Below are 27,456 nucleotides of genomic sequence, written 5' to 3'. Positions count from 1 at the left end.
AAGGAGATGACCTACTGGTGAGGACACAAACATCACTCACATTAATAGTGTGTGAATACACACTCCAAATGGCAGGTCTGTGGTAATGAATGATGGAGGAAAATGTACATGTTAGTGGGCTCAAAACTTTTCTTTTTGCCAACAGCCTCCCAATTGACTGTTCGCCCTCCCCCGAACAGTGCGTAATTACAGCTGTAACTACGCACAGGGGGCCCATCAGGCTTTGGATTCTGCGCATGTTGAAGCAGTGTGTGTATGAGGCTGTAGTAAGAGTGATACTCAGTATCCAAAGAGTCTGGAAAAAGGTATCTGTTTTAGAGCTAGCCTGTGACAAAAGCTTGTTGAACAGCCTGGCTGACACCAGACCCTTCTCAGTTTTAACTGAGAGTGGGTCTGGGCAAGCTTCATTCACAGCGCATTTCCAAAGGGGTGTCCCCAACGGACGCCACTCAAATGCCTCTGGGTGCAATTGGATAGTCCTTCAACCAATCAGACCAACGATCCGGGTGACGTAGCAGCGACAGCGGCATTAACGGTTTCCTGCGCTTCGGTGGCCGTCATGTTGAATGTAAACAAAAATCTGCTTGCCGTCGCTGCACTATCGTCATCGTGTAAAGCCCACCTCAATGGTTGTGATTGGTGCCTCGATTTGGAAAAAATTGGAAATGGGCTTGAATGGACTCTTGGCCAGACTGACTTGTAGAGCAAATCTCAAATTTGCCGGAAGTTCACCAGGGTTTTCCCAGGCTAGTTGAACAGTGCTGAAGGATAATGATATGGTAAACTCTTCAAACAAAGACTAAGCACAGTGAGCCAAGTGGACCGATAGACAGCAAGCTAAAATAGCTAGCAACTGAGAATTGCTTTGTTGAACCCCCAAGCTAAATTTCAAGGAAAATGAGATTGTGTTGAGGAAGGGAATCACTAGCTGAACAGAATTCCTGCTGGTAGCTGCCTTCAACCCATTAGTAAACCGTGACCATACAGACACCCCTCTGGTAGGTAGGCGTAGAACCTGCTGTGCATACACTGCCTAATATTACATGGAAATAGGTACAATCTCAAAAAGCGTATTTAAGAGGTACATTTTCAAAGAAATGAAGCCACCTCAGGGCAATATTGCCTCTTCACATCCTTCCCAATCATTTCTGCTTTGTAGGCTGTAACTGAAGGAGTAGATTATGTATGTCCTCAGTCATATTATATTTAAGACAACATCATACAAATTTAATAATGTGGGACCTTGAATAGAAAATTACATTTTCCATGTACCATTTTCTTGACATGTTGTCTGGGGAAATGCTTCTCCATCTAAATTGAGACATTTTGCAAGATTCAGTAGTCTTTCTTTTTAATGCCAAGATATTACTACAAATCATCAGTGTACTGATTGGGCATGTTGTGTGTTGGGAAAATACCAGAGAACTGTATAGAATACTGCATTGCAGTGTTATGGCAAAAGAGTGGGGGTTTATTATTCTGTCATCTTGCTTTTGAACTGCTGAAGTTGTCGATACCTGGGTCTTGGCGGTGCCTGAGATCTGCGTGCCAACCTTGTAATGAGTATCCCTTGGGCCTGGGCTTGTGAGCCTGTGCTCAAGGCTGCATTAAACATGGATGCATGGATGGGGAGGGCCAGCTAAATGAAGGTCCTGGCAGAGAGCTCTCGTCCACACTGTAATCAGAACTCTATCTGGCTGTGCATGCACAGGGTGCTGAGCTCAGATTTCTCTTATCAGGGAAAGGCATAATCCAGAGGGCAGTCAGCTGAAACCCATGTATTAATCCTCCTGTATGGACTAGGGCTCAATCTACAGAGATGCCACTTGTACGCTGTGATCCCTCTTCCTTTGCTGTGATCATTTTTGGCTTATCCTGCTTCAAACGCTTACCTTTAGCCACACTGTTCTCATAGACAAACTTCAGATGTCAAAACAGCTTCTAACAGTCATGTGTACAGTAGTTCATGCATTTTCCAACCCTGGCAGGCCATGGTGTATTAACAAAAACTAGCAACTAATGAGTTATACTAAAAGTAGTAATACTATTATGTTGAGGACTGATTTCGCTGAGTTAATCAACTTTGCAATGCAGTGCAAAATATACTAAGTTAGTAACTACTGTACATTTTGCATACAAATTATGAAGCGTATTATGCGCAAAACACAACTATAACATATTAGGTGAAGAATGAGCAGCATCAGACATCTTAAGTCAGTAGTTACTTTAAAGTAACAGCTTATGCTGATTTTGTTCATTTCGTTAAGTATTTACTGCTCCAAGGGTCATCACAGATCAAAAGGCTCTCTCCTTCAGTTAAGTGTGGCTGTTGTCTGTTCTAACAGTTGTTTAAATTATTCCTTACCTCCCCAAATGACCTGCATCTGTGCTGTGGTTAACCAGCCCCAGAGCACAGAATGTCAGCCTAATTCACCTCTGTATTCTCACCCTGTGCCGTGTGTGTGTGTGTGTGTGTGTGTGTGTGTGTGTGTGTGTGTGTGCACGTGCGTGTGTAGTGATAGTTGTACATGTTGTCAACTGAGTTAACAAAAAGTCCAAGTGATCCTGTTTTTTTTTGGGTTTTTTTGTTCTCCAAATCCACTGCTAGTATTTGCTTTTCTATTTTTACCGTCTACCTCAAATCAGTTATTCATTTCTAACAGGATGCTTGCCTGAGTAAAGACTTTTGCTAAATTTTTCAGTATAAGCTGTATCAAATCAATGTCACCTTGAGGATCTTCCACATTTGTTTTACTAAGCAAAATAACTTTGCCCTGCAGCTATGTCTGGCCCTCTGGAAGCACCGTATAGAGGAAATCTTAAGAGTGCGAGTAAAGGAATGTGTATAAGCTATCTTTTTGAAGAATACTTATTAATTACCCATTCTGCATCTTATTACATACAGGAGAGGTTTCTGGACTCCCACATTGCATTTGGTTATTTCAATAGCTACTTCTGAAAACAGACAAACCTAAGAGCTCTCAATGACGATGTTTCATTATCAGAGATTATCAGAGAGCTGTCAACATGGTGTGATTTCTTTTTTTATTGCGGATGCTTCTAGCCTAGCAGTGCCCATTTCTGTCCAGTCATGTGGCTCCGTTTTTGTGTCTTATTCATGCTCTATATCCCTGTTATCTATTGTGATTGGTGTGTCAAACCCACTCAAGAAAGAGAACATTGTAGGGCCCTAATCTCTGTTAGAAATTCCTTGTCAGCACATTTCAAAACTAATTCGATTTGCCTTATTCGTGAAAAGGTGCAACAATAAGCAGAAATATGGGGGTGATATTTGGGGTCGGAGGGAGGGGACAAAAGGCCTGTCAGAATACAAAATGGAGGTGTGGGATGTAAAGCTGCAGGCATTTGTGGACCAGACAGAGGAAGACCTCTAACCCTGATATCCAGGCTGTCACAGATGTTGACACCCTGCGGATTCAGCTTGTCATTGTAATGCTGACATTCAAACACTCAATGTCACTCTGCTCCGCCTTGAGCTTAGGACACACCTAAATCTAGACACAGATCAGGAATGCATTACATATATGACAGTGCAGCTAACAAATCACTTCTGCTTGTTTAATAGCCTGTGTCACATATCAATTTAAGGTGAATGTGTCAGCTTTGCTGTGATTTGTGTAGACAATCGCAGCTCGCAGAACGCTGCTTTTTCATGATTTCTTGGAAGAAGCTGATGCCATTACAGCAACAACAACAAAGCTGAAAACAGTGGTGATTAAAGGCAAAAACAAATACCATCTTTTAATGAGGCAACTAACGATAGACAAATCATAATCAGAATGCATGGCAGTAATACTCTTTCCAGTGTAGCTGTGACACAATTTCCTGCATTTTTCAATTCCTTGGTTTATTGGTTAGGGATACATAAAGTATGAAGCATTATGTTTACCAGCATGAGCTATTACACCAGATTAAATTTCATTTAGCCCCACGTAGCAGAAGGTTGAAAGTGTCGTGTTGGGAATATTTGCTCAAACATTATCACACAGAGCCAGAGAGAGTGGAGGGGAATTGTTGAACCTGAAAGTCACATACTGTATGTGCTGTCCCTGGTACCAAAAAGTAGCTCAGATAAAGGCCAGTGAGACCTTTAACTCCAGTCCTATTTGTTGTGCTGCCTCTTTATAAACTGGCATGAGTCATAATGCTAGGGCTGCTTCCTTACGTATGTGAGCACCCTGTAGTATTTTCAGAACTAGCAAATTAGTATGCCTGTGGTGCCTTATCAGAGAAATCTGGACAATTCAAAAATGTCTTCCACTCCCTGCACTCTGAATTCCTTCACAATTTGTTAATCTGATGGACCCTTCAGCCGTCACAAACTGCCGTTCACTTGTCATTATGTGAGGTGCAGGCTTGTTTAAAATGGATGATGACTATGTGTTATGTTGAAAGAGCAAAAAGGACAGTCCCCTTCCTCCCTAATGCTTTCCTCTGCTTTAACATTCTGTGCAGTTGCTCTATGCCTTCACCTGTGATGTGTCAGGAATACCACAGTGGAGACAGACTGGAGCCGAGCACACTCTGAACAGGAAATAAAACTCCCGACCAACTGAATAAGGAACGGCTGACCCAGCTCGCGCAGATTCCACGTTTTACGCCGGCACACACTTAAACCCACATGAGGCCACACACAGACAAGGTGACACGTATAAAGGACACAGTCTCACAATGGTGTGTTATGATAAGAGAAATGGTAACATCTGGCCCTCGCTCAGACAGCTCTGTTGCATGACTGTCAGTTATTGGATTTTGATACGTGGCTTTTTTTGGCCCTAGGAAGCTTGACCATTATTTTCCCTTATCCAGATTATTTAAAATATTCTGCCATTGAGTGTGGTGATTAGCTTACTGTTACTGTTGAGTGAACACGGCACATTGTCCTTCCAGGCACAATGTAGAATTTTGTATTTATATGTGAATGTGAATCAGGAGAATAAAGAAGTTACTGAGGCTGTTTTCTCGCTCAGCTGAAGGTCAGTGTGTGAATATGAAACGACAGGGAGGAGAGCATGCATGAGTGTGTGTGCGAGAGCGAGAAGACTGCATGAAGTATTCAGTTGTGTGTGTGTGTAAGGATGTGTGTGTGTGTGTGCGCACTGAAGAGAGAGTAAGGAGAGATACAGCATTAAATGTGACTCTGCAGGCAGACAGGCTGTGCCTTAGCCTCATATCTGGTTTCTTATGTGGGGGACATATAGTTAAAGATCTCCCCTGTCCCTGCTCTGTGTGTGTGTGTGTGTGTGTGTGTGTGTGTGTGTGTGTGTGTGTGTGTGTGTGTGTGTGTGTGTGTGTGTGTGTGTGTGTGTGTGTGTGTGTGTGTGTGTGTGTGTGTGTGTGTGTGTGTGCGCGCGCGTGCGTGTAACAGTACAGCTGTGCTTTGGGAGTGACGTCTTTATATGAGGTCCACTGACACCCCCTCTGCAACAGCTGCAGAATATTGTTTTTTACCTGGCTGAGTCTGCGTGAGAACATTATCAGATGTAGCCAGAGACGTGATAATGTTGTGAGTGTGGTCATGTGTGCATATAAGTTGGTGTACTTTAACCAGTTCCATCAAGTAACTGAAAATGTGTAATATAATAACAGTTACTAGTTAATTCATTGCGATTGTACCCATTATCACTACAATGAAAAGTAAGGAGTTGACAATGAAACACAATAGATATGTTTTGAAAGGCCAGTTTGTTATAGCCTTGACAGGCCTTCAAATCACAAGTCAGTTTTTATATTATCTTTTGGCAGTAAAGAGTAAAACGAAATAACTGTTTCTCAGACAGTAATTTCTTATCAACAATGTCCTTATTTCCAGGACAGCAAGCTTAAATTGCCTGTCTGCCATTGTGTGCAGTGGCAGTCTGATGCAGATTGATAGATTCACGTCATCCATTGCGCCACTGTACATATGGTCGGGTGACATTAAAATCCGGGGGTACAGGCTGCGTTTGTCTGAGTAACGAGACCATTTATGTTACCGGCATTGTTATTTAATTTGAAAAAGTAGGTAGTTACATGTTTTTTAGTTACCGCCAAAAATAGTGGAATAGCACTGACTTTAACACACCTTTGCAAGTACATTAGCTGAGTGAACTAAAATAAGATCACTGTCAAACCTATAATGTGGGACTTTGTGCCTTCCTGCAATGGCATAAACAGTCGCCCTTAGCAAGTTGTTTTCCATGCAAAACCTCCCACTACAAGTAGTACGATTACTGTTTGATGTGTGCAGATTAGGATTTCAACACTCGCGAGGAGAAGGGCATTTTATATTCCATTGCTATGGGTGATAGGTCAGAGGAAAGCTATTTTCTGGCCTTAAATCATTTTGAGGTAGACATTGTGCTCTTGTAAATGATGTCAAATTGATGACTGAGTGCCAGAGTGGTTCACATTTCCTTCCCAGTGGCTCCTCTGCCTCTGAAGTTTTTGAGCATGTCATGGCTAATCTTGTTAGAATTCATATTCAATCATTTCCTCAGAGAAAATACATTCATTTACGCTGCTTATTTACATAGTGTATTTTTATATGTATAAGCAGACAATGAATAATGTTCAACCTATTAATGCTCCGCAGAAATTGTTTTTGCCTTCTTCATTATGTTTTGGGATTTGTGGTGAAACAAAAATTATTTTCATTTAAATCATCTACAAGCAATGTTCTTCCAGTATCACACTGCCAAAAGCATGACATGGGGTGCAAGAATATTGAGTTCATTTATAATCATCAGTCCTCAGTCCCAAGGAGAATGCGCAGAATTGGGAGCCATCAGCACGAAATGTGTTAAGTAGGTGAAATCAGAAAAAAGTAGCCGGAGCTAATTTCAGCTCGGACTCTTCAGAGACTGTCTGTCTGCAGACTTTAATTAAGAATAGTTGGCAGCTAAGCAAATGCCCTGTTTCTGTGTGTGTGTAACAGATGTTTTGGTAGGTCGCAGATATTCAGAGTAATAGATTACTTTATATTTTGGTAAACCTTAATGATTTTTTCTTTTTATTGATGCTGTCCACATCTTTTTTTAATTCTATTTTCTGCTTGAGGAACCTACTGCATAACCCCATATGGGATTTCACAGGGAAATGTGCCATACTACTATGTATGTTTATATTATGGTGCTGGTGTGTGTGTCCATCTTTGTAATTATATGTTTTTGTGTACGGTATCTGTCTATCCTCGGTGTGACTTTGAGTGAATTTGCATATTTTATGTTCATCCACTCAATTATTTGTGTTGTAGAATGTGCGCATTCAGAAACCTAAAGATAGATATTGTTTTGGCAGGTAACATTATGTTTTTCCGATTATCAGACAATGTGTTTCAGTATTTAGTATTTAGGCTGTGAAAGACACTCCTTTTGCCTTGTTCCCTACCATTTATGCAGCTCTGTAGACATCTGCTGTTCTTATTCCTGCAGCCAGGGAGGTGAAGAGGCTATGTGCGCCGCTTTGTGTTGTTTACATAAAACATCCATCAGTTCTTGTTTGTTCTCCACTGCTTGCTGTATCATTTTCTCATGTGCTTAGACTGGAGCGATCACAAATATGCTTTTTAGATTGCAGCAGAGAGATGTTCTTTTATGAAGGAAAAAAAAGACGCGTGCAGACATGTCTTACAAATGTGATTTTATGTGGCGTGAGGCTTTATCTGTTGCTTTGTCAGCAGTTGTTGATTCATATCCCGAGATTGCCCCACAAACGCACAATGACATGCCAGCTGCTTCTTTAGAGGAGGGCATTAATCCGCGGCAGGACAGTTCCTGTAGAAATGAAGGGATCCAGGGCGTTTTGCCACAGTCTGCTACCTTCACCCCCCCTGTCCTCTTCTCTCCTCTCCTCTGAGGATGTGACTCTTTGCTGGTCTGTTGCCCTGGCTCTCTGGATGGCAGTGACAGAGCGGCTGCTCATGAATGACCACAGCCATATTGACAGTGTATGTGCCAGGGGCCAGACCCCATGTCCCCTAGATCAAACACACATACACACACATGGACCAGTCAGGGCGCGACATATTGTGGGGAGGTGCTACCCAGCTGGTGGGATTGGAGCTGAACTCTTGCAGGCCATCTTCTGCTCTCTGCAGGTTTCCACCATACTTGAAATGTGGAAATATCTCTTCTGCCCATCTCTCTCTCTCTCTCTCTCGCTCTCTCTCTCTCTCTCTCTCTCTCTCTCTCTCTCTCTCTCTCTCTCTATCTATCTCTCTCTCTCTCTCTCTCTCTCTCTCTCTCTCATATCTCTGTCTTTCTATTCTCTCTCTTTCTTTCTTGTCATATGTGGGCTTGCAAATATTGTTTTGTGATATGAGATTATGTAAATGTAAAGATGGTAAATATCATAGCAGCTCAAGATCATGTCATCAGTGATACCCCGAACAGCAGTCTGGAAGATGGAGATGAGATGTCTTTGTGGTGTGCGCAAAATGGGAAAGCTCCTCAGGCATTCTGTTGTGCCTTTAATCCATCCTTGCCTTTGAATCCTCAGCCAGGAGCCTTAGCGTAGTCGCACGGATAGCAGAGAGATGCTCCGTCTTTTCCTCTCTCATCTCGTATCTTGCGCTTCCTGACGTCCAACGCCAGCTCCATCTCAGCACAGCAGTGTTTGTTTGCATTTCAGCAACAGCCAACTAAAATATTGATAAACCCCATCTGACCCCGCATCGCTGTGTCAGCAGCATCTTTGATGTGCTCATCCGCTTATTTAGTACACTCATGTTGGACCGACTTCACATAATGCAGACATGTGCTGTTTGTGGGGCCAGCTGTTTCCCACCTTCTCCTGGGTTATGAACTGGGTAGATGAAACTGTAATGTTGACCTTACTCCCTGCAGATGCTGACCCTTTAATCCCCATACATGGAGAGATCATACACAGACTTGAGCTGTGCCACAGACAACATACAGTAATACCCTCTACACCCATGCTGACAATACATGGTGAGAAAGGGCCTCGCTTACTGCCAGATAAAGGATCCACAGGGACTTCTACCAGTTCATAAAACATCACATTCTGCATGCCTTATTGTCTCTAATGATCTGTATTCGTCACCCTCCTCCTCCTCCTTCCTTTTTGTACGTCTCATTTTACCCTGTCTAACCCCTTCAGTACCCAGAGGACATGTTTGTCTTTAAGCTCTCCAGCGTGCCCTATAACCTTTCTTGAAGCACAGGAGGAGATTAAAGAATGTGTTGCATTGCTTATGAGGCGCCACACGATCATGACTAACCCACAGGGCTTTGGGGTTCCACAGCAAATAAAATACCAGACCACTATATATTTTTGTTCCTCCACAGACGTAAATAGTTTTTTATGTTGCGCCAGCGGCATCTGCAGTTTATAGAAACTTGAGCTCTGAGTGGCATCGCTTCCGTTGCGGCTGCCATTTCTTTCTCCCTATGACTTGGTGATAGCTACATCCTCTTTATCCCATCTCTCTTTCACTTCTTAACGCACATCGAAGCCTGCTTCCTTTTTTTCTCCTGGCCCTTGGGGTCAGTAACCTAACCCAGAAGAACTGCTAATACGTGCACGCAACAGAAGGAGCGAAGACGGCGCCAATTATAGGATTTTCTTCACATTTTTCACTTATCTCATATTTTTAACCAAAGGCTATAGATTTAATAATTGTGTGATCTCACCTGACGTCAAAGCACAGGCTCTCTTGCACACTGAATGTGTTGTTCCTCGTGGCAGAAGGCAAAAACTGACACCTTTTTGATTGTGTGATTTTACTTCCCTGCCTCTCTATAGAGTGTACTTGTAATATCTAGCAATTCAATCAGGAGAGACTTTGTTGCAGATATGCATTTATTTTTAAGTTACAAGTGAAAGTAAGAAGGTGTTTTTTTGTTTTTTAGAGGTTTAGAAAAACCAAAACATATCACCCGATGGAGTCTAGACACTGGTGGTGGCGACTAAAAAACCTGAAGACCGGACAAAAAAGCCAAAAGGGAGCCATCAGCCGGATGAAGACCGAGAACACCGTGGTTGAAGATGCCTGGAGGTAGAAGGGGAGGAGGTGGGTCGCACTCTCGTCTGAAAAGACAACTGACAGAAGCAGGGGAGAGAACAGATTTAAAACATGGTTGTCATGCTATGATTGGCTTGAACATACGTGCCCCGATTCTGATTGGTTTACACGAAACTTAATTCCCACAACCCAGCTGATCAGTTTAAGAGAAGAGTGTTAACGTTAATGAAGTCTCCCTGACAGAATTTACGCTGAGCTACATTTGTGTAACGGGTCATGTATGTAAACTTGTGTATATAAACTTACATACAAAATCATCAAACTGAAAGTAAATGACTGTGTTCCAATTGTATGCATTGCATTAAACCAAACTCAAACATTACAGTTATAGCGTTTTTTTTACAACTTGATCTAAGTAATTCAAGTTGCATATCATCACAATATGATTCTGTTAAAAGTCAATAAATGATAATATGAGAAATGAGAGAAATTTTGACACATTAGTTTAAGTGTTATAAATACTTTTTATTTTTCTGTTTTATTTTTGGCCTCATATCTGTGTAAGATGATTATGTTATAGCTTTATATCTGTGTGAATGTGTCAGCCTTTGTATCTTTGTTTATCTTCTTATAGTTTCAGAACAACTGTTACCATTCTATAATGTATAATGTTCTATAATATAAAAATCTGTAATGTACCATCTCAAATCTAGCAGTGAAGACAGTCAGCGTACTTTTTTAAAGACCCCCCCCCAGTCAAGTTGAATTAACTCTGAGCCAGTAAATCGATAACCAAGCCTTGAATTCAGTGGCTCGCTCCACACTTTGCCAGTGAACTGGATAAGATTCTTATTGCTGACGTTCCATCTTTATCACACACTTATGTCTCTCTTAAATATTACATAAAGCTTAGGACACTGGTGGACTTAGCTATTCCACTCCTTTGATCAACATTATCAGAACACACTGTCACTCCTGATTTATCTACGAGGCTATTCTGGGATTCATGTATCACACTGCTACAGACGTCACAGGCATTTGACCTCTCTGCAACGGCCCTTATTGAACAGGACTTTACTGCACTGTGATACTACGTTGCATTTCAATGGTGAGAGAGCCTTTTTTATCTAAATGCTAATGTAGTATCCGGTTAGTCGGAGTATACTTACTTTACTTGTAAAACCCTGCCTGTCTCTCTTGTCCAACCTTATCTCCCACAGCACTGATGGACGTGCCTGCAGGAATTAAGTTTAGATTGGGGCTTGGCTGCAGGACTGGCTGCCAGGGCTTTGAGGCTTTACATGTATTTCATTTTATATGGGTGTATGTGCGTGCATGTGTGGCCGCCCTGTGTGCACCTGTGTCTGTCTGTAGGTTTATGGATATGTCAGAACTGCTTGTTTTTTCACTCAAAATCCTGACAAGAGCCGCAAACATGCGTCTCCGGTTCTCAGCTGTTGGTTCACTTCTCACAATGTGACTGTCAGGGGTTTTTCCACATGAGAGGAGGAATAAACAAATACAAAACTGTTTACATAAGTGCATGAAATATGTCTGATGGAACAGTGTCGTGCTGTGTAAATGGTCAGTCAGCACCAACTTAATACTCCCAGATGTGGTCGGTGTTTAGAGCCTTTGACTTTAAGAAACAGTGCTTGATCCTTTCCAGCTTTAGTGCCATTATCTGGAGTCCTCACATGCTATCACAATTGGATCTTCAGGGCAACGTGATGTTATAAATCCCTAATTAACACCCTTTCCAGACACTTTTATTGACTTTTTGGTTGCAAATCACCCAAGAATGACTGACGAATGGCGGTACTGTCTGGTCAGCCTCGTCTCAGAAGGCAATATTCAGAACGTCATAAAAGGGCAAGATAGAACCATAAATATCATTGCAGTTTGACGTCTACATTTTAATTTTATTTGGGAAACGGGGTAGACTTCAGAAATAATAGCTTGTTAGCACATCTCCACATAACGGCATATTCTTTGACCAGAAGTCAATGCATGTTCGTTGACTGATCACTGTGGAATATGGTCCACAGAGGTCATGTTGTCAGTAGCGTCCACAGCAACAGACTCGGCCAAACGCCCATAGGATCTAAGGCCCACTGGCAGGGATATATTGTGTGGGAGAAAAATCCTTTGTAGTTCTGATCCTCTCCTCATGCCAAGGCCTTGATCATACATTCACTCCAGGATTATGTGCTGTTGCATGTCATATACTGTGTGTCTGTGGGTCTGATATGGTTTCAGATTGACTGGTCAAAGGTATGCAGCGCTGATTCCTTGTGTAATATGAGCAAAGACATATTAGCTAGTAATTATCTGGTAGACGTTCTTTTTTTCTTCTTACACATTTCTTACCCCTTTCTGAATGCTCTGATGTCGTCTGTACTGCAGACGACATCAGATACATTCCTCCACAGTAACACACTTCAACCCTATTCGCACGGGACTAGTATTACCTGGGGACCTCTAGTCATTTGTAACAATTACGGAGGTTGTCTGTGACTTTAATCACTTGTGAACCTGCCACGTCAGTAATTTGTCAAGTAAGAGTTCCACTCCACCAAGTTACCTACTGTATCTGTAACTGTATCTCTTTGATTTAGGATAGTTTTGGCTGCATTGCCAATTATAAATGAAAGTTCTGACAGAGCCTCGACATCATTTCAGTGGGATACAGTAAATTTGAATAAAATAGACTTTGTTTATCCCGTGTGAATGCGCCGTACGAAACACAGACGTTGGGGTGGGGGGGTAATTTTCAAAACCATGTGAGGTCCCCTGGTAATACTTGTCCCATGCGAATAAGGCTTTATACTGTCATCAATCTCTTTTCTCGAAGTCTCTCTACAATTGACATTTTAATCGAGCCAGTGTTTTATTTTTGGGATGCTGTCATGTGTGAGAGGACCTTGTGACTGTGGCTGTGATTGTCGTGATTCAATTCCAGTCAGTAAATCGGAGACATTCAGTGGCAGGATATCAAAGACTTCCAAAATATTCTGACATTTTCCCAATGAAAGACGTGATTCTGATCATTAATTCGGCTAAAAATAGTGGGCCTAAATTTTAATTTATTCTAGAGGCACGCAAGAAGGTTATTGAATCAAAACAACTTTTATATAACAAACTAAAAAAGAAAACTTGATTAAGTGTTTGTACTCAAAACAAACAAAGTGATTCAGCCACCAGATTTGAACCAGATTTCATCAACAGAGAGGCAAATATCTTGGAGATTTCTGTTTCGTATTAGTTGAATGTAAAAACAAATTTAGTGTAATTTACTTTAGATCACCTCCACCTTCGAGCTTTACATATTTTGACTGCCTTATCTTATGCGCGTAGTTATCTGAGCTGTGTTGAAGGTAACCGTGGTCTTTCATCCAGTGACATTTTGGGGAAAATTAGTTTCATAGATGAGTAGGGCTGAATTAAATGATTTCACAATATGGAATCATTTGATTAATAATCTAATTAGTCATGCAGTCTATAAAATGTCAAACATAATGACAAAAGATTATTACAAGTAACCAGAGTCTTAAGTGTTCATATGGCCAAAAACAAACGTTTATTTATACAAATGTATAAAATCTGAGAAAAGCAAGCATCAAGAAATAAAATCTACCAAAACAAACTTCTGAAATAATGACCAAAAGCGTTCAAGAAACAAGCACAAAAGCACACATATACACAGAGACACACAGACACTCTCATCTATTATGGTATGGTATTACAAAAAAAAACATTCTCTCAAGCAAACACAGCTTTCACACAAACTACTGTCATTTTTTGAAGGTGTCTCAGATAAAGTGCACCAAAAACACACTTTATCAAAAGCAGATTCCAGGTCACAATACAAAGAACTATATACTATGAGTGTGTTTAATTTATTTATTTTTTGCTTTGCCCATTCATATCCTGTCATTTTGTCTTCTTCTGTTGCACATACTAACGAGGCACTTATATCTAACCTTACCAGCTCTGCTCTTTACATGCTTGCTACTAAGTTATTTTAAGAGTTGGGTCTCTGAGATAACAGTGTTAGGAACATCGGTAGACTAACTTATCCGAGTTAAATTGAATGCATCACTTTTGGACAGATTTGTGCAGATACCAACCATTCGTGAACACCGGATTGATTCACTTCAGGAATTCGGCCATCCGTCTACTCTTTGAGAAAAGTCGACAGCAATCCTTCCTCCCGCTCATGATCATGTTTTGATTCAGAGTGTGCACCTAAAGGAATTTTCACAGACAGTCTGTTGTCATGTGCTTGTCAGAGAGAGAGAGCGAGACAAGGGCAAGGAGGGGCGAAGCGAGTCAATGTGCAATGTCTAAGATTTTACCCATTTTAAATAGTAAAAGAAGAAAGAATATCAGTTTGTGGAGGTCAATGTTGATAATGTGGCGGCCCGCCACAAATAAATCAATGTATGGGAAATGGAGACATTGGTTGAGATGACACCACTCATATGTCATTGTTTGTTCACAGTGGCACCGGGACTATGAAGTGTGTGTGTGTGTGTGTGTGTGTGTTACACCAGCAGCGAATAGTGGACCCAAATGCAGAGAGGCAGGAAGGCAGGAGAAGGTTTGAGCGCTGGGGTTTATTTAATCAAAAACAAGGAAAATGCGAACAGAGAGAGTCCCCAAAAACCAAGGGCAAAAACTACAATCCAAAAAATACAAAACACAAGGAAATGAAAACCAAAAACCACAAGAGTCTTCAAAAAACCAGAAACAGATCAAAAAAGGAAATCCAGGGAGAAACAAACTAGAATTAACTGACACAGGGAGGTAAAGCACACACAAACTGACCAGACGAAGACGCAAAACGATCTGACAACAGACAAAGGAAACGCAGGGGCTAAATAAACTAGGTAAAGAGAAGACACAAGACAGGTGACACCAGGGCTGGGGAACAGGTGGAGCACATCAGACAATCACACAGGTGGGAAAACAAAGTAAACCTAGACATGACAAGACAGAAGACAGACTATCAAAATAAAACAGGAAACAGAACATAAACAGGGAAATGCACAACAGGGAACAGAAAAATACTCAACAAAATATACACAGACCAAAGAATACAATAAACACAACAGGAAACGTACAGAGATAATAATACAGGCAACAGAAATGTCCAAAACCACGACAGTGTGCTTCCTATTAGCCTCTGGATAGTTGTCTGAAGAGCTCTAATCTCTGCGGCCCTGTCTGTCTTGGCACCATATGTCGAAAGAGCTGCCAGATTTACTCAGCATCATAGAGAATGTTTGAATACAATCTCAACCCACTCACACCCTCCATCTCGGCCCAGACTCCCCGCTCTGGTCTGCTCTGCTGTTCTCCGCATATTTTTCATCTTCTTTGTAAGCCTCAACTCTTTTATGTCATCCTACAGACTCCCATTTTCTCCCGAGTTTGGCTTAAGTGTCTTTCTCTCTTGCGTTACCTCCTCCTAACCTAATGCAGAGGCGCAGAGCCCCGTTGCTCCGAGTCGATGGATGGATCTGTGCATGGAGGGAATGGGCTCAGATGTGTCCTTCAGGCTACTTGAGGAATCAGTAACATGCACACTAAGAGCCCCACTGAGCTCTGATAAATGTGTAAACTCTCAAAGAGGGCAGGAGTGGCGTAGATTGTATTGAATTTGGAGTTAAGGGCCTGAAACTCATTGGATGCAAAGCGCCTGGATTCTGACAGTCTTTGCAGTTTTAAACATTTATTCAAAAGGGCTGATGGGAAACCTTGTCACTTGTAACTTGTGAACAGCTATTTCCATAATGTGACGTCTACCTTTGGCAACGTTGTGACTGATTTGCCTTAACGATTTGGAGTTGCTGCCTTTTTGCAGATAATAGATCTGTCTCTGGAACTGTAAAACGTGTGGTTAAAGACACTTGAGGCTAAAGCAAATGATCTGTTAAAATAGATCAGATCAAAGTCCCCCAACTTCAATGTGTGAGATTCTGTAATCTTTCAGTTAATCAAAGCTTTTCAGAGCCACATAGAAACCTCAAAAGAAGGCATGCACGATTAAAATAGGCATATCTTTTGTTAGATCCCGAAAGTGATTTTTCTCCTGACAGCAGGAATAATGTATTAACTGTGACCTTTCTATATATTAAAACCATTTGCATGTCTTCTTCATAACCACAACATGGCAGTGTCAGTTACACTTAGTTTATGTCTCTTTATAACAAAAATATGATAGAACTTGTACTTGTACTGATAATTCTTTCAGTAACAATTGGTTCACTTAAAGCAATAGATTTTGACATTTTGGGAAATTCGCTCATTGGCTTTCTTGTGGAGAGTATAGATGAAAGGATTGATAGCATTTTCATGTCTGTACGGTAAATATAAGGGTACAGTGAGCAGCTGGTTAGCTTAGCTTGGCATAAAGACGTAGGGAAACGGCTAACCTTGCTCTTCCCAAAGGTTAACAAAATCCACCTACAGGCTCCTCTAAAGCTCACTAGTCAACTCGTTGTATCTCATTTGTTAAAGCCCGACAAAAACCGAAGCATAAAATCCAAAATGTGTGGTTTTGCAGGAGTTATGTGCTGAAATATTTTGTGTCTGTGACCTGGTACTGGTAGGTAGATTTATTGTTACCCTGGGACGGAGCCTGGCTAGCCGTTTTACCCTGTTTCCAGTCTTGATGCTAAGCTAAGCTAACCGGCTGCTCGCTGTCATCTTATATTTAGTGTACAGACATGAGAATGGTATCAACAATTAATTTTAAATCGATACTGCGGGACCCAGGTGTAAATATTATTTAATATGCAAAGGTTTTAATATTTTGTCATTTTTAAACCTTCATACTTATTAATGTGCTGTTAAATTGCAATCTTAACCAATTGCTGAAACCGGATCTTCTATAATTTCTGTTTTTTACTCTACAATAGTGAAAGAACACGAGAGGTTTGGATTAGCTTGTCTTTGTCGATTGGGTATTACTGGGTTTACCTTTTAAGACCATTCAGTTGAAACTCTCTCTCCATCTGTCTGGAGGCTGAGCCATTACTGGCACTCAGCTGACAGGAGACCATTACCAAGGCAGAACAATGCGCAATCGAGTGGTAGACCAGATTTGGCTTGACAGTCCTGGAGAAAAAGTTTATTCTGGGAGAAAATAAGGGCATTTATATTGTTATTCCAATTTATCCTGTCACCTGAAGTCAAAATTAAGCTCAGACGATCCTCTTTTATTTAAATTTGACAGTTGCAACCCGCACAGTCGCTACCTTAAGGATCCTTTAGCAGTTAGCCTTTGATCTCTGATGGTATGCACATGTAGATGTTTGGGGAGATAGGTCAATTTAAGGTCAAAGCTCTGTGAGTGTTCAGCATCTTAAAGCCCCTATCCCGTTTCCATGCTTTAGATGGTGCCATAATTCCAAAGCCTGGACATTGCCAGTTAATGGGGTCCCCCTTACATGGATGTGGGCAGCGCAGTGATGAGTAACGCAGAGCAACAGCGAGACCAAACTGCAGCTCAGTACTGTCACCACCACCCAGAACAGATGCAGTAATCACTCCAGTGATAGTCGCCTTAGTTTCAGGCTGGTTTTCAAAAATATATGATAAATCACCCGCTGTGATTTATTTATGGCAGCATCATCACAAAGAAAATGTACAGATTACAAATTATAACAATGTGAGAAGCTATACTGGCATGTGTGAAATTGCAGGTGCTGATGTGTCATCTCTCAGTGAAAGCTCGTTGCATGCAAAAGAGCCTGCCAGCAATGATTTCCATCACACACACACACACACACACACACACACACACACACACACACACACACACACACACACCTAACCCTGCTTCTCCACACAAAAAGCTCTACTCATTTACAATTACCTGACACTTCATTTAGTTTTTTTTAGTTTTTTTATATTCTTAAACTCATCTGTGGCCTCTCAATTCCCCTTACAGCAAAGATGAAATTGCTGAACATGTACAGTCAAAGCGGTGATGGGCTTATTAAAGACACGGGGAGCGGAGAGGAGGAGCTCGGGTCTGGCTGCAGCTGCTGCATTGGCTGTCTGCTCAGTAGCGGGGAGGGGCAGAGAGAGAGAGAGAGAGAGAGAGAGAGAGAGAGAGAGAGAGAGAGAGAGAGAGAGAGAGAGAGAGAATGCCCGTGAATTGCGTCTGCCGATAATAGCACATCAGCCAGAGCGCTGCGATTGGGAGAGCAGAGCGCTGGCAGTGCGGAGGACTGAGCCGCTGAGCACAGAATGGTACACTAGACAAGACAGGCACACTTAGAAAGAGACAGAGAGAGAGGTAGAGTAAAGGAAGAGAGAGTGCATCAGAGCACGCTGAGGAGAGGTGGACAGGGAAGGATCAGAGCAGTGGAGAGTGGACGGGAGAAAAGTTACCAGGTCAGCAAGAGAACGTGAGAGTGGAGCAGCTGAGGCGCACCGGGGGTCTCTCTCCTACTGGAACAGCCTGGCAGCAGTAAGCAGCACAGAAGGAGAGTGATATTAAGAGTGGATAGAGGTACTGTAACTTCTTCCCCAGGAAAGACGGTCCAAAAGGCGATGGTAATGCTCCTCATAGGACTCTTCTGCACAGCAACTTCAGGACTATCACAGCAAGACAGCAGCAGCAAGCAAAATACACTTAAGCCTGCAGAGGCGCCTGATATGAGCAGTTCCACTCACTTCTGTGCTGAAGACTTTCTTACCCAACTGTGTGCTTTGAGGTGGATGTAGTTGTGTTTCTGTGAGGCTTTTATCTTTTTATTTTGCTTCGGAGTGCAAAGCAGTGGAGACTCGTGTTGTTCTGTCCTGTCATCCCTGAGACTATGGTAGACTGTGCGTCAGGGAGCCCTTCATCAGCAGCTGCAGCCCTAGAGCATGGAGAAGTCCAGCAGTGAGGAGTCAGCTATTCACCGTAGCCCGTCCGTAGATAGCCGTGACTCAGATTTTGCCCAAGCCTCCACGTCTGGCCGCCCGTTTGGTGGCCGTGGCTTCACTGCCGGCGCATTCTACGGCTCCACGGGGCCGCGCAAAAACGCACAGCAGGGGCAGGCTGCAGCGGCAGCAGACGCCAGCGCAGGAGACAAGACCACCAACAAGTACAGCTCACCCAAAGGCAGCAAATACGTGGTCTTTTACCTGGATCTATCCTTTGTGTTCCTTTTAGAATTCAAGAAGTGCAACATGGCAAGAGGCTGCCTCTGCTGCTTGAAGTATATGATGTTCATCTTCAACCTCATCTTCTGGGTAAGTGGCTCAATATTTTTTTTTTTAATGGTTTTTCATCACACTTGTTCACTGTGTTCTAGTTGATGATAATTATGCAAATGTGTGATGACAGAGTAAGTCTTGCTTAAGTAACTGATCATTATCCGTATCTGGGTTCGCAAATTTGAAGGCTTAGTGTGTCACAAGTTTCTTAAAATGTTAATTAAGAAACATTATGGCAAAGTGATGGTTGCTATTGCAATCATGTGTTTCGAATTATTACATCAGGCTGTTTATGCCTGTTTCTCCCTGTGCATGTTGCTATTCCTGGATATCATGACAGAGTAAATGGCATTGCACCAGGACTTCTTTGGAATGTGACTGGTGGGGAGGTTGGATTGTTGTGGGTTTATTGCGGTCATTCAGATGGTTATATGATTTATAGGTGAACATGGGCATTGACCACTCTATGTAACATAAATGCTGGACTGGACAACAGGACCATACCAAACTCATTCTAATAAAGTCCAGCGAGTTTATTCTGAACTTGAAAAATCTGCCTTTAGTTTTTGTGCGCTAAACACATGGAAGTATTTGCAACACTCTTAAAAAAATCGACACTCTCAATACCCCTGGAATTTATCTCACTTCGACTCAGTGCGCAGTTGTTTTAACTGAGTATCGTGCTTTTGCAAATGAGGGAACCCAATGATTTTCAAGGCTCAAATAAAGGTTTAAATGAATGAATGAGTGAGTGAGTGAGTGAATGAATGAATGCATGAATGAATTCAATTTGTTTAATGAAATGTCTTTGGGTCTGTGGGTAAACCTACAATCAATAATGGAGAAAATTATGAGTTGATTTCAAAATTGCCGCACCAGGACATTTGCCTCAATTTGTGTAATTTACAAATTGTTGTAATAATCAATATTTGTAGTAGGCCAATTAATCAATTATAATAAGAAAAAAAAAAACAAATGTGATGGTGCTGTATGTGCCAAATTAACTCACAAATAGATTAACCCAGAGAAACCTGGCCAGCGTGTGGCAGACTCTGTTGTGTGCCCATGCATGGGCATTTGTTGTAAAAGTGGGCATCCCTTGAATGCTTACACAATGGATTAGAGGGCTTATAGGTTATGGGGCCAAGTCTTTGTGTGCATGCAGCGAAGCGTGAAGCGTAAAAACACCCCAACACCGGGGACTTTACCAACCACCATGTCACTGGGTTGTGAGCCCTGCTAACTGGGGCATGTTGGAGGAAGCAGAGTGGGCATTAGCTTGAGCCCAGCTGTGATCAGGCCAGCATTGGAAACACACACACGTACACATGCACCACAGAAGCCAAAATCCATCCCATTGTCCTCTCCATATACACAAACGGACAGCAGTGCTCGTGGCAAGCCTCTGTGGCCTGAAGCTGTGGACGTCTCTGCTGCTTCCTGACGGTGTCTCCATATCATTCCCATGTCATTAGCCAGTCCTCAGAGGCACTGGCAAGAGCGATTTGGTAAAGACTTACAAATGGCTCGAGGGCTCTTCACAGTGACTTGCCGTGATGTAATGTTTGTTTAAGGGAATGAAAGGGTCGGAAACGATTAGCTGATGTTGGATTCATTAATGCAGACATTGACTTACCTTGATGTGAGCACCTCTTTTGAGCTCATTCACTATAGTTACAGTGCAATTAAGTGCTCAGGTCTTGACATACCTACTTTTTTAAGCATTTTCTAAATCGATTGCATCGACGGCAACAAAAATGATCGATCTGCAGCAAATAATCATGCATGTTTTCTGTTACTGAAACCTTCATTTTTTTTTATAGCACTACCTCAGTAAATAATGTAGATATTCTTGATTCTTTAAATTCAGAATGGTGATTTAATCATCAATCTATGATTACGACTGCTCATCATTATTCTTTCTTCGAGCTATGAGTGAAACATGAGAGATCAAGGCCGTATTAGAATCTACATTAACCGAGTGACACCATCAGTTATGTTCAATCAATTGTTCAATCAGCTCAATTTGTGCTTAACCCTTTTCAGTGCTGCTGTTGCACATCACTAATAGGGGAAGGTGGAAAAGAGGCTTTGGATTTCAAGGCTGGTGGCCTCCGATTCATGTGGAGCCTAGCTTGTTGACTTCCATGGAAATGCATTACAACTATCCTGAAAGTGTGCAAAAACTCTCCCTGTAGTGTGAGATGTAATGACTCTCTGTAATCGTGTGTGTGTGTGTGTGTGTGTGTGTGTGTGTGTGTGTGTGTGTGTGGGCATAGGGACCTTAAGTGGCTATAGACTTTCCCCAGCGCAACGCATCCCCTGCTGTGAAATAATAGAATTTTTACTCTGGTTATGTTCACTTAATGAACACCCACCATGCATTTTCCCTTCTATTCCCGCATATTGATACTCTTGTTCTCCTCCCACCAGTAGATTATTTTAATGGCAGTTTAAGCTGTGCCCCCAAGAGTGGGGTGATGAGGGGGTTAGGATGCAACACGTGGCTGGTGGGTCTGTCCATCAGCGACAGCGGCAGCGCAAGGTTCATTGGCGGCTGGCTGACTTGCTTTCTGGATTCTGGGGCAGAAGTGCGCCAAGTTGAAGGTTAGCAGAGCTGGGAATAAAGGGTTCGCTCATCAGGGTGCCTGCGCACTCTGTGACATAGGGAGGGAGGGTGAGAGGCATGTTGTATCTTGACACCCCTGGGACTGAAGTGCTCTACCTCTGACACTCCAGGAATCGCGAGGTTACTGCAGCTGGTAGGGAGGTTTGCCTTTGAAGCTCTGACATCATAAGGGGGAATGATGCGCTGCAGTAACCCGACACCAGGTACAGTAGGGGTCTCTTCTTCCTGACTGTACGCACATGCACGAGCACACTCGCTGCACACACACAGCCATTCTTGAAAGTACGCTTTCTTTACAGTGGTAACATGAAGCACAAGGTAAACAGCGGCAGGCACTCCAGGCATCTCCGCAGTTGTTCATGACCATCTGGCTCCTCTTTCTTATAAGGGATTAGAAGGGTCTGAGCTGTATGAGGGGGAGTTTCGGGCAGATTAGAGCAGTATTGGGTGGTGCGTTAGGATTGAGAGCACAACTCCTTTGGTCTAGCTCTACGCAAAAGCCAACAATCATTAAAGCAAATTGCTTTTGTGCTGTGACAATGTGTTGTTTTAGTGGAGGGAGGGGGGGGGGGTGTCTTTGTCCTCTCACACACATACAGTGATTGTTTGACCAGCCTGATTGGTGGTTGGTGTTGAGTCCTATTGGTGTCAGCCTTGTGAGCATATCAGTGTTGGTGTTACTCTGCACTGTGTCCCCTATGCTCGCAGCCTCCTCTCTTAATCTCTTCCATTCAAGATTCAATTTACTGTCCACTGCTGCACTTATTTATCTTGTCCAGTGATACTGAACACCTTTTAAAAACCAAAAAGGCCTGAAAACACCACACAAGCACAAGTTTTCTGCCAAAACACAAGCAGCATCACACACAAGCTCATTCCCTTCGTTAGAGATAGGTTGTACAGTAGCTAAATGGGCCCATCCCAGCTTTGCCATTATCGTGCCATATCAAAAGCTGAAGCCTCATTTGATATTCATATTTGAAAGAAAAGTGTTAGCTCAGCAGTCTTGTCATGATGGGTGGTAGTATCAAAGGCACTCCTTTGTTAGAGCAGAGAAAACCAACCAAATGTGTTTAGCATTCATGAATTCCTGTGCTTACTTGGGGGGATCGCTGCAGGATTTATAAACCATTTGGTTCGAGGCAACAGATTAGTTTCCCTATCGATTTAATCACTGTATTTGACGTTTGAGGTTTCAAATGTACCCGTGCTCTGATGCTACAAAGAGTAGAGCTATCGACAGACTCAATGTGTTTTGTAAGAAGTGTGTGTGAACGTCAACGTCTGGTTGAGTGGAATTCCATAAAGCATTTCACACAAGCTGTCCCTTTCCCCCCCGGGATTTTCGATCCAAGGTACTGAAGCAATTTGCCTGTTTCTCATTCTCCATATCAGCACATGAAAAGTTCAGTCATCTTTTATGGCTCAGGAGAGCGCGCATTCTAACAAACTTTTCTTTTTTTCTTCTTCTTCTCCTTTTACCTTTTCAAAAGAGGCACAGCTGAACTTCATCAGTCACTGCCAGGTGAAACAAGGATTGGGGCACAGGAAAATAGATGAGGGTTAAGTGCGCTCTGCAGGATGATGAAACAAGCTGTATATGCTGTGCTGTCACATGCATTTAATTCCATTAATCCACCATGAAAGGCGAGCTGTTGATATGGATTTGAGTTTGAAATGGCAGCAGCCAGTCTGTCCACCTAAATTTTAACTGTGATAGGATAGGATAGTCGGTGGATTTAATCAGTGGTCAATAGAAGCAGTCACAGATTATCCGCAGAATAATCCATACCAAGCGTTTGTACTACTGTATATAACGTGCTCCCATTTCATGACTACATAGTCGCCACACTGTCTAGCCTGAGCAGGTCTTTTCATTATTCTGCAACATTTACATAGAGAACATCACTGTATGTATATGCATTTTAATCATTTGAATTCTTATAATTAGCATCCCCCATAGATCGCTGGGCCTTGAGTCAGATTGGCTGACCTGCTTGGTAAATATCTCCGTATGCCTGCCTCTGTCCGGCGGATCGTCTGGGGAGATCACTCTAATTTACACGTCTCTCTGGCTGCTTCGATTTCCCAGCCGTGTTGTGCGGTGCCACTGAGCTCATTAGCTCGTGTTGCAGATCAACTGGGATACGCATCTGCAATGTTTCACTCTAAGGGGTTGAGGTAATAAAGCATGAGAATTGGAGGTTCGCATAGGTAGGCGGTGCTTTTGCAAGGGATTTAAGTCTCCCACCCCATCACTCATCACTCTTTGAATGAGGTGGGCTTCAGATTTGATGAGTTGTTTTTGTTTTTTGACACGAGAAGCAAAAAACTGCAACGACTTGATAACTTACAAAAGTGAAAATGAATTAAACCTTCCTCACAAACATGCATACAGTACAAGTGTACTAGTCATATAAATCCCTTAAAGTTTGATGTTTGCTACGAAGTTAGCTTTAAGCAACAGGGCTGCAGATGCAGTTTTAGCCCAGTTGCTACTGTGTCAGCTATGTGGCAATGACTTGTAGTGACAGGTGAACAACCTGAGAACAGATGAAATAACAGTAACTGCTGCATGTAGGTCCAGGACTTAAAGTACAGTATAGAAAACCTCAGTTTTTGGTACATGCCGTTCATTCTTTGTTCCCTCCCTTTTACTCATTATACACCAGTGTCCCTCTCGTTAGATTCAGATGGATAAGTGCAGATGGAGCATAGGGATGCCTGTATCTACTGTCTATCTGTCATCGAAAGTCTCCTTATTGGCAGATGTCAAATTCACAGTGGCCAACTTTCATGGTGTTAGTTTGTAAAATATCTCATCACAACTGACTATACATCACATCTTTTTTTTTTTTTTTTTGCTCCAGCACGTGCAACAGAGATCTTGCTTTTCTAAATATAGGCCAGAGGAGTTCAGATTACAGAGAATGGGGGGGGGGGGAAAGGGTGGAGAAAAAGTGTCATTAGTTCTGCATACATAAGCAGGATCTTTTGTAATGACTATGTGCCAATAGAGAAGGCAGCATCAGTGTTGTGTGGTCAACAGAAATGGGGACTCGAGTCGCACTTAAGTCGCACAAACAGCTGACTTCAGACTTGACTCGGACTCGACCCAAAAGACTTCAGACTTGACTCGGACTCGAGCTTCGAGACTCGTCAACAACCTGTTTCCATGCAATTATTGCTTTTTGAATCAAAATGTATTCATGTATTTCTATTTTCTTTTATTGGCGCATATACGGGGAAACGTATGACGAGCTGTCAGAGGGATGTGTTAAGTAGACCCCATGAAGTTATCCTACAACTGATTTTGATACTGTACTGTCTGGATGGTAGCTACAGGACATGCTTTGAATTCATAAGATTTAACAATACAGTGTTAGGGACAGATCAGATGGCCAGAGACTTGAGACTTGACTTGGACTTGTGGCAAAAGACTTGAGACTTGACTTGAACTTGCTCCTCAAAGACTTGAGACTTGGCTTGGACTCGAGCTCAAAGACTTGAGACTGGACTTGGACTTGCAAAAAATGACTTGTGAACATCTCTGGTGGTCAATAATGTGTTGATATTGCTGAACGGAAAAGCAGAAAATATCCTCACATTATGATTATTGATCAAAAAAGGTCTGCTCCATTCTTTTTGGTATTCTTTGTACATATTTGCAAACAGCTTAAGCAAGGCATCCACTCAGAGGCTATTGGGAAAAATGTCCACAAACACAAGATTTTCTGTGCAGCCTCACAGCTAAGGGCAATTTCACATTATACAATGGAATTAAATTTGGTGTAAATTGATTGTTATTATCAAGTAAACTGTTGTACAGAAATCCAGTAGTCTGGCTAAATGCGTGTTAGAAAATGAGTGTGATAGTTGTAGCTTTTCATCTGCCTTCGGGCATTTCACACATCATGTAGTGACACTTTGTAGCGCCTGTGGACTTGTAGGTATTTAGTAGGGGTGCACGAGTCAGAAAATGTCACGATTCAATTCGATATCGATTTTTAGGCTCACGATTCGATTCCAAATCGATTTTCGATTGAAAAACAATTCTCGATTAAAAAAAAATGATTCACAGTAAATGGGTTAGGGTTAGGTCACACATATCACATGTAAATGTTACTTTTCCCATGTGATTGCAGTAGACATACCATTTAAAAAAAAAATATGAATCAATATTTGGAATTCTATGAATCGATTTTGAATCGGTAGAGCTTGAATCGCGATGCGAATATGAATCGATTTAGTATTTAGTATAGCTGCAAGCCCATTTTTGCTGTCTGTTTGTGACATATATCTCTGAATGTACGTTATTCTTTGTCAGTCTTTTTCAGTGATGCATAACAATTCCCACTTAATTTTAGTTTGTGGTCCGCAAAACGTTTGTGTTCAATATCGGTGCGGCGAAACATGTTCGAGCTTTCACATGTCCTAGATGAAAAAACGTTTCAGCGTTGCTTGTGTCCTTGTGCTGCAGGAGTGACTACAAACTGCTATCTATTTCTTTTCAGCCCAGGAAGACCAATCAATGCTAATCTTCACCTAGGCAGTGAATTAATGTAGAATGTTGGAACAGCTTGCTAGTTCAACTACTCAGCATTTTCTCTGACACCTTGAGGCAAATCACAGTAAAATCAATGTTTCCCAGTAAGTATCCACCTCCGGCAATGCTGAGAGGAGGCTTAGAGAATATCATCATAGTCTTCTGAGAGCAAAAGACATTTCTTTTAGATTGCCCTGCTCTTCGTTAATTAACAGTATATGTGGTGTATATATGAACTAACTGCAGATCCATAAGCTGTGTAGACATTGCGTTTTGAATAGTGGTGTTAGCAATGCACAGGTTTTGAATGTCGCATGGGAAGGCTGTTTATCTAGAAATACTAGATGTCTTCTAAAGCTTCTAAAGTTAAGTCCATCAGAAGAGTGACCTGGGTGCAGCTCCCTAAGTTCTCCAGGGTTTATCAGCTGTAGGCTGAGGATGCATCAATGACTTTGAGACCTATTTCCCCAGGGCCATTACGTCAATTGATTTGATTCTTTTCCCACCATAAACCCACTCAAACAACCCTCATAGCATCCTCAAGGGCTTGATTCCACTTATCCATCTCCTTCTCCTTTCTGAACAACCTTTAAAGACTCCGGACACTCTGGGCAACCGCATCATAATACACTGAAAATATATGAGCAGCAGATTGACTTAGAATCTGTGTATTTTTTACAAGTGTCGTCTTGAATTTGGGTCAGGGACTCAGGCATTCACTGCTTGAATGGTAATGAGCCCAGGACACATCTCCAGCAGGGCTCCAACACGCAATGAGGCACACTCTCATCTACGTTGTTAGCCATGACAAATGAGAGACATTTTTTATGCCTTTAACATTAGAGCATATATGGATTTATTTAGCTGAACCGCCGCAGATTACTGCTGCGTTGTAACTCAGCCATAAAATGCAAACATATTGTTGCTTTCTAGATGGAAACGCATCAGTACATACGCTGACTAGATGATCCTTTGTGAATGCCTGACATGTTTTTATCGCTATTTGTTATGAATGAGGCAATTTCATGTACTACATGCAGTATGCTGTACATTTCAGACCATCAGCCAATGTATTAG

General features: G+C 42.1%; 1 protein-coding gene across 5 annotated transcripts in view; it reads left to right on the top strand.

Annotated features, from left to right (window-relative positions):
- The window catches only part of tspan9a (tetraspanin 9a), a 186,672-nt gene that overhangs the window by 90,958 nt on the left and 68,258 nt on the right, over nt 1-27,456 (top strand). For 4 of the 5 annotated variants that reach the window (XM_078257657.1, XM_078257656.1, XM_078257654.1 and 1 more), the window contains one exon: nt 19,161-19,240. In XM_078257657.1, coding sequence (XP_078113783.1) covers nt 19,178-19,240 — 63 coding nt within the window. In that variant the 5' untranslated portion in view covers nt 19,161-19,177. Of the gene's footprint in view, nt 1-18,145; nt 19,241-27,456 lie in introns of those variants that run through there. The other variant, XM_078257653.1, reaches the window with a different exon arrangement.

Source organism: Sander vitreus, chromosome 8, assembly GCF_031162955.1.
Source record: "Sander vitreus isolate 19-12246 chromosome 8, sanVit1, whole genome shotgun sequence".
NCBI lineage: Eukaryota > Metazoa > Chordata > Actinopteri > Perciformes > Percidae > Sander > Sander vitreus.
This window is presented reverse-complemented; position numbering and strand designations above follow the sequence as displayed.